This window comes from Protopterus annectens, chromosome 2.part1 (genome assembly GCF_019279795.1).
Source record: "Protopterus annectens isolate FY-2018-M chromosome 2.part1, PAN1.0, whole genome shotgun sequence".
NCBI lineage: Eukaryota > Metazoa > Chordata > Ceratodontiformes > Protopteridae > Protopterus > Protopterus annectens.
Genome location: NC_056729.1, coordinates 1,695,779,574 through 1,695,796,017, shown reverse-complemented (window position 1 = coordinate 1,695,796,017; position 16,444 = coordinate 1,695,779,574). Strand labels below are relative to the sequence as shown.

The window sequence follows — 16,444 nt, the reverse complement described above, 5'->3', positions numbered from 1 at the left end:
CACAATCTCAGACTAACTCTCAATCGGTCTTTGCTTTACCTGTTTTTTTTTTTACTTTACCCCTGAATTTCTATTTCTGTAGCTACTTTACTGCAATACTTAAAAACTTATACACAGCATATTTTATTCAGAGTATACTTCTTTCCATAGCGCTCGTTTTTTACTTCCATTAAAAGTTTTTGCACATTTTAGAGCTGCCATTGTGCTTTGTTTCGTTTTCAGTATTTCTTTGGATAATCGTTTGCTCCTCCGTGTTTTGGTACTACACTACGTTGCTTCATTACCTTGTATTCCTTTTGGTGCAGTACCATTCAGCAGGGACGCTGACTTTTTCATACGCTTGTGCCTCCTCTTTTTGGTCAGCATTTCCAGCACACGATGGAGCCTACCACCAGTTCGGATCCGGAGCCGAGGGACACCTCTTCATTGTGGGATGGTCTTATACACCTTCACAGCAACCCTTTATTGTCTCTGGACCTTACAGGAGAAGCTGGGCATACAAGTCTCAACACGAACGGTGAGAATCTCACAGATTTTTATCCTCTGTTAAAGACCTTAGAAGATAATTTATACCAACTGCAGAGGTATGCCTGGCAAAGACCACATCTAGAAGCTTGTATCCATTTCAGAGTAGTCCCCAGGGGCATGCGGGTGTTCTGCATGCCCACCTATGGGGACTCACACCCTGAACTCCTCAAGCGGTGGCAAGACTTGAACATAGAGTTGGGGTTCAACTATGCTAAATTAATGCTTGACTATTTTCTGCCACTTGAAACTGAATTGAGGAACAGGACCGATCATTTATATAAACAGTTGTTAGAACGGTTCACCTCAGAGTATTGCATTGATAAAATTAATCACATTTTTTCACAAATAAATCTTTTCAGTGACAGACTGAGAATTACTAAACAAAAAAAGCTGTTACGTGACTATCATGATTTCCAAAGAGGCCAAGTGTTTGTTTGGCCGAGGCATCAGTCTTCTCCAAATAATGTCACAGCCAGAAACGGCTTCCACTTCTCAGCCCAAGAGACCTGCTGCAACTAATATTGTTATACCATCGTTACCACAGATACCTACATCTATGGTGAATAGAGAGATGGGTGTAACCACCCAGTCTGAGATTAGCCGCACTGAAACCAATTTTGTTGACACGCCTCCTCCTAACCAGGAAGCCTTTTTTCATCAGGCACCTCCTGCAGCTACTGGAGCTATTTCTAAGAACATGTCGAATGCCTTACCTTCCTCGGCTACTTTTTTACCTTATCAGAAACGACCTCTCTTACATCCGACCAGGGGGCGATCTCACAGCAGGGACTCCCGCAAGAGGAAGTACTCAGCGGAACAACCCGGCTACAACAGAAGGAAAAAGAACTGACTCTTGATTTGTTATTTAATCTTTCCGGCTTTGCTTTGGATGATACTAGCATCCATGTTTTAAATAGAGGTCTCAGCTTTATTCCGGCTACTCCGGCAACATTAACTGACACGCTACTTGATCTTAGGTTGTTCTGCAGAAAGTTGTGCTTAAAATTGTTATTTAACGATAACACTGTTTATGATCAGGGGCATACATTTTATAGAACAAGAAGCACATTTATCCCTGCCATGCCTCCTCACATTGAGTGTTTTCTCAAGGCTTGTGAAAGTCAATATTATTTGATGTTTAGTAAAGTAAACAAGAAAGGTAGATTTTATAATCTGACGCCAGTAGAAAATCGTGCCCTCAGTGCACTTAAACAGAACACTCGTATTGTCATAAAACCAGCTGACAAGGGAGGGGGAGTAGTTCTCCTGAACAGGCAGGAATACATCACTAGCATGTCGGATATGTTATCAGCGGCTGATACATATACCCCCATTACATCTAAGGAAGTAGCACAAATTATAAAAACTGTTAAAGATGTCCTTTATGACCTTCTCATGTGTCGCCAAATTAGCCAGGAAACTTTTGAATTCCTACACATAGAACACCCCACCACCCCGATTATCAAAGGGATACCCAAAGTGCATAAGGGCACATATCCTGTTCCCCTCAGACCCATTGTTTCAGGGGATAACTGGATAACAGCACATGTCTCCAAATTAATAGAAGACATCTTGAGACCTGTAGTGAATCAGTTTTCCACCATACTCAAAGACACCTATGACCTACTTAATATCAAAAAGCTAACTTTGGATAACCATCAATCATATCTATTCATAACTTTGGATGTTAAGGATTTATTCACTTCAATACCAAATGACATAGGTATGGAATACATCAATGAATTGTTATCCAAAGAGACTAGTTTTTCTAATGATAGAATCATATTAATAGGTCAGCTCTTGGAGATAGTATTATTTAATAATGCATTTATGTTTGGTAGTTCTTATTTTTTGCAAAAGTGGGGGGTAGCCATGGGCACCCCCTGCACAAACACCTATGCAAACTTGGTAGTTTTATGGTGGGAGAAATTACATCTGCATGAGATTAGGCCTTTGAAGTACTCTGGTAACTGCTCTTGTTTTTCTTCTGTGAGAAAGGCCATTTGTGTTTTTCTGTCCAGTTTGGCTCCCAGAAAAATAATCTGTTGGGATGGCAGTAGTCTTGATTTTTGAATGTTGACTGTGTATCCCAAGGCTTGAAGTAACTGAATGACATAGTCCAAGTTTGTTATCAAGGTTTGTTTGTTGTCTGCTTGTATCAGGCAGTCGTCCAGGTAGGGGTATATTTGAGATCCTGGAGTCTGCAGTGTGCCACTACTGATGCCAGGCATTTCGTGAACACTCTGGGCGCAGTAGATAAGCCAAACGGCAATGCTGAGAATTGATAATGCTCTGTCCCTGCAAGAAATCTGAGGTATCTTCTGCAACTGTGTCTGATTGGGACATGCAGGTATGCCTCCTTGAGGTCCAGAGTGACCAGCCAAGAGTAAGACCCCTTGCCCAGCATGGGAAGGAGTTGCTGTAACGTCAGCATTTTGAACTTTGGCACAATGAGAAAAGTATTTAAAGGAAGTAGAACTCAAGTCCAGTATAGGCCTCCATTTGTTTTCTTTTCTTGGAACAAGGAACAGTCTTGAATAAAATCCCTGGCCTTGTTCCTGAGGAGGGACCTTTTCTATTGCTTTTATTCTTAGCAGCTTTGAAACTTGAATGAGTGCCTCTGCCCTTTGATGATGTGGCAGGTTTGGCATGCCTTGTCTTATTGGTAAAGTATGGAAGTGGAATCTGTAACCTTTGTCTATTAAATCCAGAATCCAGTTGTCCTTGGTTAAGATATGCCAGTTTTTTGAGAATAAGGATAATTTTCCGCCTAAAGGTGCTTCTCTTTGAGCTTTGGTAGGCGGTATGAAAGTCAAGTCACTGTGATTGTCCTTGTGGTGCAGCTGGACTGCCTGCACCACTTCTTTGATTTGGTGGTTGCCATTGGCGGCCCCTGTAGGAGCCTCGGTATTGCCCTCTACCTCGAGCATGCCTGTTTTTTCCCCTTTGAAACTTGTCAGTGTCTGGAAAGGACCAATTCTTTGAAGGCCAATTCCTGCTGAATCTGGGTGGCTGAACCTGGAGGAAATCTTTGACTGTCTGAACTGATTTAGCTTTCTCCTCAATGGACTTCAACACATCTTGTGCATTAGCACCAAAAAGCTTCTGTTTTTCCAGAGGTGCATCAAGTAACTTTACTTTAACATGGTCTGGCAGTGGCTGTTCTTTTAACCAAGCATGTCTACGTATAACAGCCCCTGTCATAGCTGCCCTACATGAAGCCTCCAATGCATCATAACCACACTGAAGAAAATGATTGCTAACCTGCTGAGAGTTATGGACAAGATCCTGCAATGCCTTTCTATCAATAGACTCAGGAGAGGCTAGTTTTTTCTGTAAATCATCCAGTAAATAATCCTGGTACTGAAACATATGAAAAAGGCAGTTAAGTGACCTCATGGCAAGGGTGGAAGAGGTATAAACTTTTACCCCATCTCCAGGGACCTTGCTTCCTATCCGCTGGCAGTGGATTCTTGGCTGAGGAAGTAGCCACTCCTTTGGGGCCCTGTGAAATAGTTTCAAGATCCACAGAGTGGGCCTTAAAGAGATGCTTGTGAGTGTCAGGGACCCTGTAATATCGGTCTGGCTTGACAGGAGCAGGAGGGAGAGAATCAGGGTTAGCACTGGAGTCAGAGAAAACATCATCCAGGACATCCATAACTGGAGGGATAGCTAAGGTCTGTGCTGGGGTAACTTGAGGAAGGTAAGTAGCCTTTTCCTAGAATCAGAAAATTCCTGACCCTGCCACTTAAAATGCTCCCTCATAGAGTGGAGGACTTCACGAATAGAAAAATCCTCTGGAGGAGAGGCAGAGGGAAATGACTCCTCAGCATCAGAGTCCTCATAGGCCTGGAAGGATTCTTCTTGGGTATCTGAATGCTCAGAATCCCCAGAGGCTTCATCTGAAGAGAGGTTGTCAGCCTGCTCAGTTCTAGGCCTTTTCTCTACAGGCGGCTGAGAACCTCTGTCTGGGTGAGGCTGAGACCCCCTGATAAGAGAGATAAGATCTGCAGCAAGAGACATGATCTGTTTATCAGAAGAAGAGGCCTGAGCAGTAGGTTTAGGATGGGTCTTGGCCTGGCTGGCGGCCTTAGCACGTGCAAAGGCCTTGATGGACATGGATACAGGAGGCCTAGCTGCCCCACGTGCAGGAGTAACCTTGTCTACGGGAATGGTGTCGGGTAGATCTAGAACTTCGGTTTCTGGAGGAAAATCAATAACCGGCACCGGTGTAGTCTCCGGGACCGAAGGACGTGTTACCGCTGTGTCGTCGGCCTGGAGCAGTTGAATTATCGCTTCCGAAGGACGAGCATAATGCGGAGGGCTTAGGAGAAATATCGGTAGAGGACGCGGGCCACGGATGTCGGTCCCGGTCCTTCCGTTTTTTGGAAATTTGTGTTGTCGGTTGTTCCGACGGCATGATATAAGCTAAGGATTCGCTGAAAAAGTCTTTGGCAAATTCTGCCCGGCGCCTGAGGGTGCGCTTATTAAAGCAAGCACAGGCCGAGACGTCGTGGTCTGGGCCCAGGCAAGGGAGGCAGTAAGAATGGAAGTCCTTATGAGGTATTTGTTTACCACAAGACAAACAATTATTAACTTTTTCAATTTGTTCTGACATCGGCTGAGGCAAGAGGGTACTTAGCGTTTAGATGACTTCGGTAACTGAAAACACAGGAGCTGACCGACCGGCACTTGCGAACTGCTTCTGCTTCGGGCACCGCGCGGCAAGAAAGACTGAAGAAGATGGCGTCGGCCGATGCCTTTATACTCCAGCCGTTCTGACGTCGGAGAGGAGGCGACACCGGCCAACGCCGGACCCAGACTTTGGAATCCGGCCGACCGAGGGCTGCCTGAGGCAGGACAACCCATATGTTATGACTGCAATTGCATTCTTGAAGGACATCTTGAAGGTTTATGTCAGGACTTGAGGAAATATTTCTTTAAATATGAACTTTATTTATATATCCATTGCTGACTGGGTTAGTCAAACTAGGCTAGTGGCCTCTTTTCAGGTGAGACCTGAGGTGATATTTATACTACTAAGGGGAAATTTGGCCACGGCACTGGGGAACCTCCCCATTCTCTTTTGAATAGGTGCCATGAGATCTTTTATATACACACCTGAAGTACCTGCAACTCAAGCAGAAGGAACCTCGGTTTAATATTTCATCTGAAGTACCACACACTCAGGAGTGCTATACTCTCCTAATGCTGTACTGCAATGTCAACAGTCCATTTACCTGGTGAGAGAATAGAACCCACAGCCTTCTGCACTAAGTGACAGTATGCCACATGTTGTGCAACTGACACTCACAGTCTTCAGTGACATCACTGATGTCCTCATACACTGTGTCACATTCTGAAACTGTAAAAAGCAGCCCCTCAACAGCAGTAGGAAAGCATCTGGAATTTAACAAATGTGGCATTGCCTGTATGTTCCTTCTCCTTTATGCAACTGTAAAAAAATACTTTTGTCAGTCTTGTCATATTCCTCTCTACCTTTACTTGCATTAAATTAATAAAAAATTAAGAAACTACATAACCTGATGTGATGGATTTTTCCTCTATCTTTGTTTAGCAAAAACAGTCATTTAGTGGAAATGTTTCCTGAAATTCAGAAAAATGGTGTTGGGAAAACATAGGTTCTATAAAAATACAGCAGATAATCCAGAGAATAAATTTAGAAACTTTAAAAATCAGCACCTTGTAGAAAGATATGCATACTGCCTTCTACCAGAAGATATACTGAAGCATAAAACATCCCTTGCTCATTAGTGGAAACATGTAAATCTGTCAGCCATGGGTCTGTATTAAATGATCAAACGCTTAGATGAGTGAACAGCAGAATATTGACTGGGAAAGGTCAAAAACCCAAATGTCAAAGAAAACAATGACCCACACAGCACCTGTTTTTTTGACATATAAATATCAACTCTGAGACTGCATCACAGAGGGGATAGCAATAATACCCCAATTCCTGTATCCCTCAAAACCCGCACAGTAGAAGTCCATTTTCTTTGATGTCCCAGGTTTGTGACCTTCCTGGCTTGACAATCTGTCATTTGTTTATCTGAGCATTCGATCATTTAATAGTGACCCATCAGCTATACAATGTATGAAGAAACTCGAAAGATATTCTGAAAAAAACTCTCTGGAGCTTATTAATATACCAAGGTCTGTCTTGAATAAAACATACTGCTCTTTTAATGTACACAGATTCTACTTAGGTTGATGCTGTTATGACAAATCTTATAGAAAAGCATATGGACTATGTTATCTGTTGGTCATATTTACAGTTTGATAACTGCTGCAGAAAGTTCTCAGAATGAAACTCGTGCTTTCTGTATTATTACTTCACTGCATATCTGTACTTCTTAAAATTCTTGTCTAAACAAGATTGATAAAACTTTACATAACAGCCAACAAAACTTACTTGATACATGATGAATACACAACTCCTTGTGGCCTCTCCAAACACATTCATTAATGAAAAGTTAAGTACCTTACTTGGCAAAAACGTCACCTGAAGGTGAAATTACTCATATCACACTTTCTCCTTGTTCATGCTAGCTTCGCAGATGTTATAGACTGCTGCCATTACATTGCTGCCATTACTTGGATTTCTTACACACATCCTCCTTCTGCCACACCCTGCTGTGTGGATTCCCTTCTCTATGAACGTAATTTCAGCCGTGTTCCATTCTCTAAGCTGCTGGACTTGTGGAACCTACACTGTTAGTTTGCAGCCTCTGAACTTTCAGATGTATTGCATGTTTCCATTTTTCTACACAGCTGTTACATGAGACAAGATGGTACACTCTTTCATACTAAAAGTAAGAATGCAGTTTTACAGTAGTATAGGCCCACCCTACTCTAAGACGTACTTACAAGTATTTACAATACAAGACAAATAAGAGACAGCTAGTTACTGCAACAAAGGTATGCCCAGTGATTATTTCTTGCTACCAGACATGACGAAATGATGACGTTTCCAAGAAAGTAATATGATGCCCATTGCATACATTTCATCCTTCAAACTTGCCCTAGCATCCAAACTATTCGGACATTCTGTCTTCTGGTGCACTGCTTTGTTTACGTGCTCAAGTATCAGAACTGCCCAAGGATGTTTCAGACACACTGCAATAGCATTATGTACCAGCCTGACTTAGAACTGCAGATAGGGAAAACATACAAAATAGATTTCACATGGAAATAAGACATTTAATATATTTAGACACTAATAGCAGGGACCCTACTTTCTATAATACCGGCTGCACATCCTTAGAAAACAGACATCCAAGTTATTAATAAACTATCATGAAACTTTTATTGCCTCCAGTCACTCACCTGTTCTTTTGACCTCAACTTCTTCACTACGTTACTTTAGTACTGCTTACTACTTTAACTTCACCAACTCCACTGAACTACTAAAAAAAAAAAAAACACAGTAATGTTCTTATATTCAATGATAGTTCTCTTTGTAATTCTTTCAACATGTTATATCTTGTGATATCAGGACTCCAAATGCTTTATATCTCTAGTTGTATTCCTTTGTTTATAATTTCTCCACCTGATGTATTTTTTGTTGTCTGTCCTACTAGCATTGCTTTTGAAGTGCTTATTATTTGATACAACTTTCTTGTCTTTTTTCTATGTTGTGGAGCTTTTCTCCCCGGGCCTCTACTGAAAATGGACATATATCCAGCTAGACTAGCCCGGTCAACAAATGTAAAATAAAATAAAAAATAAAAATAAATCATCCAGGGGGTTAGCTGCAGTTATTTGTTGCTGGAATGCATCAAACTCCCCTCTGTCCTGTGTGAGTAGGTCCAGTCTCTGAGGAAGCTTGTGGTAACTGCCCTTGGCTACTTCCAGCAGAAGGGAGAACCACTGTTGTCCAATTCAGAAGGGACTCACCATAATGATCTTTAAAGAGTACTTCTAAATTTTCAGAATGACCCTAGACATTAGCAGAAAGGCCGGAAACACATGCAGGTGCTACTCCTGTCCAAGGAAAACAAAAAGCAACCATTTTTCAGGCTTTCTTGCATGGAGTCCTGGAAGCTGAATTTTGACAAATGATTATTGCAAGTTGAGGAAAAAAGATCTATCTGAAGTATTCCACACAGCAGGTTCAGTTCCTGGAAGGCCTACCCCTCCAGTTCAGTTTCAATTTGTGAGTGCCTGTTCTGGTTCTGCTCAGCTTGTCTGCCACAAGATTTTGCTCTGACACTATGCAAGATAAAGTACAGTTGTGTACACTTACCATAAATGTAGATGTTCGAGTGTATTCACTGTTGCAGTCATTACATTTGGGTAATCCTGCTAGCAGGTTGCCCTCAGTCGTCCTGAATTCCAAAGTCCTGGGTCCTGCGTCAGCCGCTGTCTCCCCTTCCCTGACGTCAGGTCATCAGGGGTATAAAAGATGCGGCCGACGCCATTTTCTTTAGTTTTTCTTGCCCCAGATGTCAGGTGCTCCCTGAAAGGGTAGCCAAAATTTAGATATACATACATACACCAATATAAACTTTACCTTCATCTACAAGAAAATACACCACATAAGTTGTATAAATCAGAGAAGGAAAGATACGTTCCATCAGAAGAAAGGGGGATGGCGGGTGGGTAACCTGGACTGCAACAGTGAATACACTCGAATATCTACATAAGTGTACACAACTGTACTATGTTCTTTGTGTTTCACTGTTGCAGTCATTACATTTGGGTAGAGTCCCAAAGCTATGGATGGGAGGCTGGAGCTAAACAGCATTAGGAGCGGCTATGAGGCCTTGCAGAACTGCAGTGGCAAAGCCTGCCCTGGATTTAGAGTAGAGTGGCAGATGATAGTGCTTGGTAAAGATGCGCACTGAACTCCAAGTAGCAGCCTCTAGAATGTCCTTGGTTAGTACTCCCCTGAGAAAGGCTGCTGAAGTGGCTGCAGCTCTGGTTGAATGTGGCCTAATGCCCTTAGACACTGGCTTGCCATGGTGCAAGTAGCAGAAATGAATGCAGTGGCCTATCCACTTTGAAATGGTCTGTTTTGAGATTGCCTTTCCTTGTGATCCTGCAGCATATGCCACTAGTAATTGCTCTGTCTTTCAGAAAACTTTGGTTCTGTCCAAGTAGAATCTAAGCTGTCTGTGTACGTCCAAAGAATGCAGAATTCTCTCCCCCTTGTTCTGTGGATTTGGATAAAAAGGTGGCAGATGAATAGTTTGGTTAAGAGCCACACTGGACACCACCTTAGGCATAAATGTTGGGTTTGTCCTCAAAAAAACCCTGTCTGGATAAAAAATGATAAAAGGTTCCACAGCCATGAGTGCCTGAAGCGCTGAAACTCGTCTTGCAGAAGTTATTGCTAGGAGCAGAGCTGTTTTCCAAGATAAAAACTTTATATCAGCCGTAGCGGCTGGCTCAAAAGGTGGCAGAGTGAGTTTTTCCAAGACATAGTTGAGGTCCCATGCAGGCATTCGTGATCTTCTTGGAGGCCTTAAGTTTTTGGCTCCTCTGAGGTACTGTTTTAGTAAGGGATGAGAAAAGATTGGCGGCTCTGTATTGTAATGAGCTAAAATGGCAGAGGCATGAATTTTAATAGATGAAAAAGATAGACCTTTGTCCAGCATCTCAGTTAAGTACTGCAAAATCTGAGGAATATTTGGCACAGCTGTATCAGTTCCTTGTGCCTGGTTCCAAGCACAAAATCTCTTCCATTTTCCAGCATAAGATTTTCTAGTACTAGGTCTTCTGGCCTCCAAAATGACATCCATTAAAGCTTTACTGAGAGGTGTGTTTTGTATGATTACATTATACGCCATGCTGCCAGGTTTAATGTCCTGAGTTGGCTGTGCAGGATCTGATTGTTTTGCTGGGACAGTAGATGAGTTATCTGAGGTAAGGTCCAAGCTGGGCATAGAGACAAGCTCCTTAGTATTGGATATTGGATACCAGTACTGGCGGGGCCAGTCTGGGGCAATTAGTATCATCCTTGGCTTCTCCTGTATGACCTTTAGGAGTACCTTGGGCAGGAGAGGCAGAGGGGGAAATGCATATACAGATAGGTTTTTCCAGCTGAAAGATAGAGCGTCTACTTTCCATGCTTGTCTGTGATAAATCCTTGTGCAGAATCTTTTTAGTTGGTAATTGTGAGGGGAGGCAAATAGATCTATGTCCGGGCATCCCCATTTCCTTGTTATCATGCTGAAGACTTGTGGATCCAGGTGTCACTCGTGCGGATTGATGAGGTTTCTGTTTAGGTCGTCTGCCAGAGTATTTTTCCTTCCTGGCAGGAATTGTGCCTGCAGGTGTACTTGGTGAGTCAATGCTGTGTCCACAAAGTCATGGCTAGTCTGCAAAGAGGGTAAGAATGAGTGCCCCCCCCCTGCTTGTTTATATACCACAAGACCGTGATGTTGTCTGTCTTTATCATAGGTTCATACTAGGCTATCTGCCCTAAGGCATTTACAAGCCAAGCCAGAGTGTGTTTGGCTTTCACCACCCATTTTAAATTAATTTTGCTATGCCTTTTTTGAGGTTAGTACACTGTGCCTCTGTCTAACAGTGACACAGAAATGATACCTGGGGTAAACCTATGATCTCCCATCCACTCATCAAGATTCCTCTTGAAGAGAGTCAATGAGGGACTCTGCCTAACCTGGACTGGGATTTTATTCCAGAATGACGGGAGCCTCTGGGTTATGAATCTGTCCCTCCAGCATGTCCTATTTATTTCAGTACTGAGGTTCAAGTCTCTCGAGCGCGTAGCTTGATGGGATTTGGATTTTCTGAGGTGCAGCATGTCCATTAATTCTGGGTTGGACATGGCTTTATACGTCAGGCACAGATTGCCTCTGAGCATGCGGTATGCCACTGAGTAGAGCTGGAGTTTATTTAACCGGGCAGCATATGGCATCTGTTTGAGCCCTTTGATCTTCTTGGTGAGGTACTTTTGGGGTTTTTCCAGTTGCTGCAGGTGTCTGGTAAGGTACATCCCAAAAGGGGCATTGTACTCAATTATGGGCCTGATGAGGGATGAGTAAAGAGGCACGATGACCTCCCCTGATCTAGATGTGAATCCCTTCATGATTAGGTGGGCTATATAAAATGTTTTTCTACCCACGTAGTTGTCAAATGAGAGATTGCTATCAACTTGGGTCCCCAGGTCCCTAATGACTTCTTCTGTACTTAATGGATTACCACCTATGTGGTAATTTGTGGCACTTTGTTTTGCCAAAGGGGATGACTATACACTTTTTGGCGTTTAGCTTGAGGCCATGGCTCTGGCACCACTTGTCTGTTTCTATGAGGCCCTTTTGGAGAATGCTTGTGTTGGCTGGAGAGTCGATTATGGCACCCAGTTTGCAGTCATCTGCGAACTTGGTCAGCCACAGTCCTTTAGTGTTGGCCTGTACCTCCGAGAAATATATACCGAACAAGAGAGGTCCCAGGACTGAGCCTTGTGGGATGCCACTTGTAACTGGTTTGGAGTCTGACATGGCTCCAGCTATTCTAACCATGTGGGTTCTGTCCTTGAGCCAGTTTGTAACCCATCTAGTGACATAGGGGTTTATATTTAAGCTGGAGAGCTTATCTATAATGCCCGAGTGGGGTATTGTATCGAAGGCTTTTGCGAGGTCCAAGTAGGCTGTGTGGACCACCTACCCCTCGTCAATGGCCTTGGTGACTGTTTCAAAGAAATCGACCAGGTTTAAGAGGAAGGATCTGCCCTTAAAGTCGAAATGGGTAGGATCCAGTATCTGTAGGTCCCCAATATCTTTATTTATGAGGTCCATGATGATCCTTTCCATAGCTTTGCAGACCAAGCTAGTCAGGCTTATGGGGCGATAGTTTCCAGGATCTGTTGAGGCACCTAGTTTCCAGGATCTGTTGAGGCACCACCTTTGTGGAGAGGGACCACTTATGCTGTACGCCACTCTTTGGGTACATATCCTGTAGTAAGGCTGAGATTGAACAGTAGTTTTATGTTTGGGTTTAGCTCTTCTTGGAGTTCATGTAGGATGCAACCCGGGACACCGTCTGGTCCCATTGATGCTGTATTTTTAGCTCTGGAGAGGGCGGCTCTTACCTGAGCATCTGAGATGTCAGGGGGGCAGCACTCTGCTGGGATAAATATTTGCCCTTTTGGTGGGGAAGTTTGCTGAACCTGTCAGCTAGGATGTTGGCAATGTCTGTGGGTTTGGTGTATTTTTTGTCATTTTGGACTAGTTCTGAGCATATCTGGGAATTCCCACCCAGGTTCCTAACATAACTAAAGAAAGGGCCAATGGGGAACAAGGTACTCAAGGGGAGTTTGTGAGGGTGTAGTGCTTTTAATTTTTTAGTGCTGACTTATATAATTGCTTTAGTGAGCAAATGCCAGGTAACTTAAATGCAATGTGTTACAGGTAACCTAAATGCAAAAACGACAAACAGTAACTTTCTTTCAAGTGAAACAAGGAAATAAGTAAAGTAAGCAATGCAGATATCACTAAGGATCCACAGAAGCGCTGAAAAGCCACGTTTTAGGTGGAATTAGCGTTTCAGGGAAATAACAAGCAAACAACAAGCATACAAACAAAGCTAGATTCAGCAGGCCTGGATCTAGTCTATGCTACAGCAAACAAGGTGTACCAATTTCAGTAAGAAACAGTTCAAATATGCAGGCACTATAAGCCTTTAACCGGATGAAGTAGGTCCTTGAAGGCTGTCGGGGCATTTTGAACTGCTAGCATATCTTTTTGATTGATATGTAGATGCATTTGGCTTGAGATCCATGTGCCCTGAATGCATTTTCCTGTCATGTGGGCCCCCCCAGGCATAATCTGATGCATCCGTTGTTAGTGTTTGCCTGGCTAGAGGTAATGTGAATGGCTGTCCCTTGTTTTGGTAACAAGCCTTTTCCCACCATCGAAACTCCTGTTGCAGGCGGGGAATGAGAGTAATCATAGTTTCCAGGCTGTGGCAATGTTGTGTCCAAACACTTTTTAGGTACCATTGAAATTTCCTCATATGCAGTCTTGCATATGGAATTAGTAGGATGCAGGATGCCATGAAGCCCAAAGCCTGCAGAATTTTTCTTACAGATAACTGGGCCTTTGTTGCCAGCATTTTGAAATATGTAGTCAGTTGCCTTTGCTTGTCTGGCGTGAGATAAGCCATCTGGGCAGTTGTATTTAAGCTTGCAACCATGAATATTATCTCGAGAGGGTACTAGTTCTGATTTCTTTTCGTTGACTGTGTACCCTAGGCATGTTAGAAGTCTTTTCACAAACGCCAGATGCTGTAGAAGAATGTCCTTGTTCTCTGCTTGAATTAGACAGTCGTCCAAGTAAGGATATATTTGTATTCCTCTTTGTCTGCAGAATGCAATTATTGGTGCCAGGCATTTTGTAAAGACCCTGGGTGCAGTAGAGAATTGGTAATGCATTGAGCCAGCCTTGAATCTGAGGTATCTTCTGCATATTTGTCTGATTGGGACATGCAGGTATGCCTCTTTTAGGTCTAAAGTCACAAGCCAAGCATTCTTGCCCAGCATGGGCAGAAGCTGTTGCAAAGTCAACATCTTGCATTTTGGTATATCCAGGAATGTGTCCAGTATTGGCCTCCAGGCCTTGTCCTTTCTGGGTACCAAGAACAGTCTTGAGTAAAATCCTTGTCCCTGCTCTTGCTCTGGTACTAGTTGAATGGCCCCCATGTCCATGAGGGATGAGACTTGTTTTTGTGCCTCTGCCCATTGATTTTTTGGCAGATCTGGCCAGCCGTTTGCCTTTGGCAGGGTATGGAAATGGAACTTGTAGCCTTGTGACACGATATTTAATACCCATTTGTCCTGGGTTATAATGTGCCAATTTTGAGAAAAAAGAGCTAATTTTCCCCCTAAGGGGGCTGCCAGGAGATGTGCTTGGTGCAGGCAGGGGGAAGTTATTGTAACAGTTTCCTGAATGGTTGTGAATGGTTGTGATTTGTCTTCTCCAACTTTGGAGGTAGAAGCCCCCCATTGTTTTGAGCGGAATGAACCTTGCACCTGGGATCTGTCAATGGGGCATCTGGGTCTGCCCCTTTGAAGTCTGTCTGACACGGGAAAGGACCAATTCTTTGTTGGCCAGTGTCTACTAAACCCAGGTGGCTGTACTTGTAAAAAATCTTTGACCGTTTGCATAGATTTAGCTTTGCCCTCCATTTTCTTTAACACCTCTTCTGCCTTAACACCAAACAATGTATCATGCTGTAAAGGTGCATCTAATAATTTAACTTTAACATGATCAGGCAGATTTTGTTCCTTTAACCAAGCATGCCTCCTAATTACAAAACCTGTAACTGTGGCCCTGCAGGAGGCCTCTAAAGAATCAAAACCACATTGCAAAGTATGCTTTTCAACTTGTTCATCTGCATGCAATAAATCCTGCATTTCCTTGTTTTCTGCACATTCAGAGTTTAACAACATTTGCTGTTTAAGCAACGCCATGACATGCTGTTGATATTTGAGCATATGAAACTGACAGTTTAAGGCCCTTATAGCCAAGGTAGCAGATGTGTAAACCTTTTTTCCCCCATCTATCCAGTGCCCTAGAATCTCTGTCAGAGGGGGTAGGGGTTTTTGCAGCGGAAGCCTTAACTCCTTTGGGACCCTGAGAAATAGTTTCTGGGTCTGCAGCAGGGTTTTTAAAAAGGGATTTATGTGACTCAGGAACCCTGTAATATCTGTCAGGCTTAACAGGAGCTGGAGGTAAGGAGTCAGGGGTAAGACTAAACTCTGAAAACACATCATCTACAATGTCTAACATAGGTGGGATGGCTAGTGTTGAGGTAGTAACAGGAAATCCCTGAGCCTCTTTTTAGATTCAGAAAAATCTTGGCTCTCCCAGTGGAAATGCTCCCTCATGGTATGTAAGGTTTCCCCAAAAGAATAGTCCTCTGGAGGAGAAGCTGAAGGTATAGATTCTTCAGCATCAGAATCCTCATAGGGGGGAAGAGAATATTCCTGATCAGAAGAGGAATCAGAAGAAATGGAAACCTGATCTGAAGATTCATAGTCAGTCTCTTGCCTAGGCCTCTTATCAGGAGGGGGATGGGAACCCCTGATCAAGGTAATCAAGTCTTCGGCCATTTTGAGCATCTGCTTTTTGGGCATGGAGGCCTGTCCACGTGGCTCTTGAGTTTGCTTCTTTGCCTTTGAAGGTGCTTTAGTCTGCTTAGAATTGGTTTAATGTATATATGTTTAGGTCTGAATACACCCTCAGAAGCCGGTGCCTGCCCAGTGGCTCCGGTCCCATCTGAAGGAATAGCGTCCGAGGCTCCAATACCTTGAGTTTCCAGCAGCATAGCAGACTCCACGTGGGAGTCGGTAGTGGCCTGCGACTCTAAAGTAGCGGGCATCAGGGGCTGTGAAAGCACCTCACTGAGAACCGGCGACTGGCTTAGGAGAAGCTTCGTCGTCAGTTTTGGGCCTCGGTTGTCTATCTTTTTCTTTGCATTTTTTGTGAACTCCAGTAGTCGGATGGCTATCCGACGACATTTCTGGATAATTAAACCTGCGAACAAAATAGTTTAATGCGAAATCATACAGACGCTTAATAGTGCATTGGTTAAATCTAGCACAAAACCGACAAACTGAAACGTTATGGTCAGGGCCTAGGCAAGGAATACAGTAAGAATGAAAGTCCTTATGAGGTATTTGCTTCCCACAAGAAATACAATTATTAACTTTTTCTGACATTGGTCCGGAGCAAGAAAAATGTTTCCCCAATGGGGTACTTAGCTTTATAGAAGACTTCGGAACTGAAACTCGAAAAACTCAGGAGTCGGCCGACCGGCACTTGCTAACTGCTTCTGCTTCGAGCACCGCATGACAAGAAAGACTAAAGAAAATGGCGTCGGCCGCATCTTTTATACCCCTGACGACCTGATGTCAGGAAAGGGGCAA

The 16,444-nt window shown here is 43.3% G+C and overlaps 1 protein-coding gene across 7 annotated transcripts in view; it reads right to left on the bottom strand.

Moving 5' to 3' along the window:
* The window catches only part of NMNAT1 (nicotinamide nucleotide adenylyltransferase 1), an 842,176-nt gene that overhangs the window by 425,717 nt on the left and 400,015 nt on the right, over positions 1-16,444 (bottom strand). For 2 of the 7 annotated variants that reach the window (XM_044063139.1, XM_044063137.1), the window contains exon 2: positions 7,876-7,955. The exons of 3 other annotated variants lie outside the window; for them this stretch is intronic. Coding sequence is in view for 1 of the 4 variants with exons in the window: in XM_044063134.1 (XP_043919069.1) it covers positions 6,962-7,008 (47 nt within the window). In the remaining 3 variants the exon portion in view is untranslated. Of the gene's footprint in view, positions 1-6,961; positions 7,414-7,875; positions 7,956-16,444 lie in introns of those variants that run through there. 2 more of the 7 variants (XM_044063134.1, XM_044063135.1) reach the window with 2 other exon arrangements.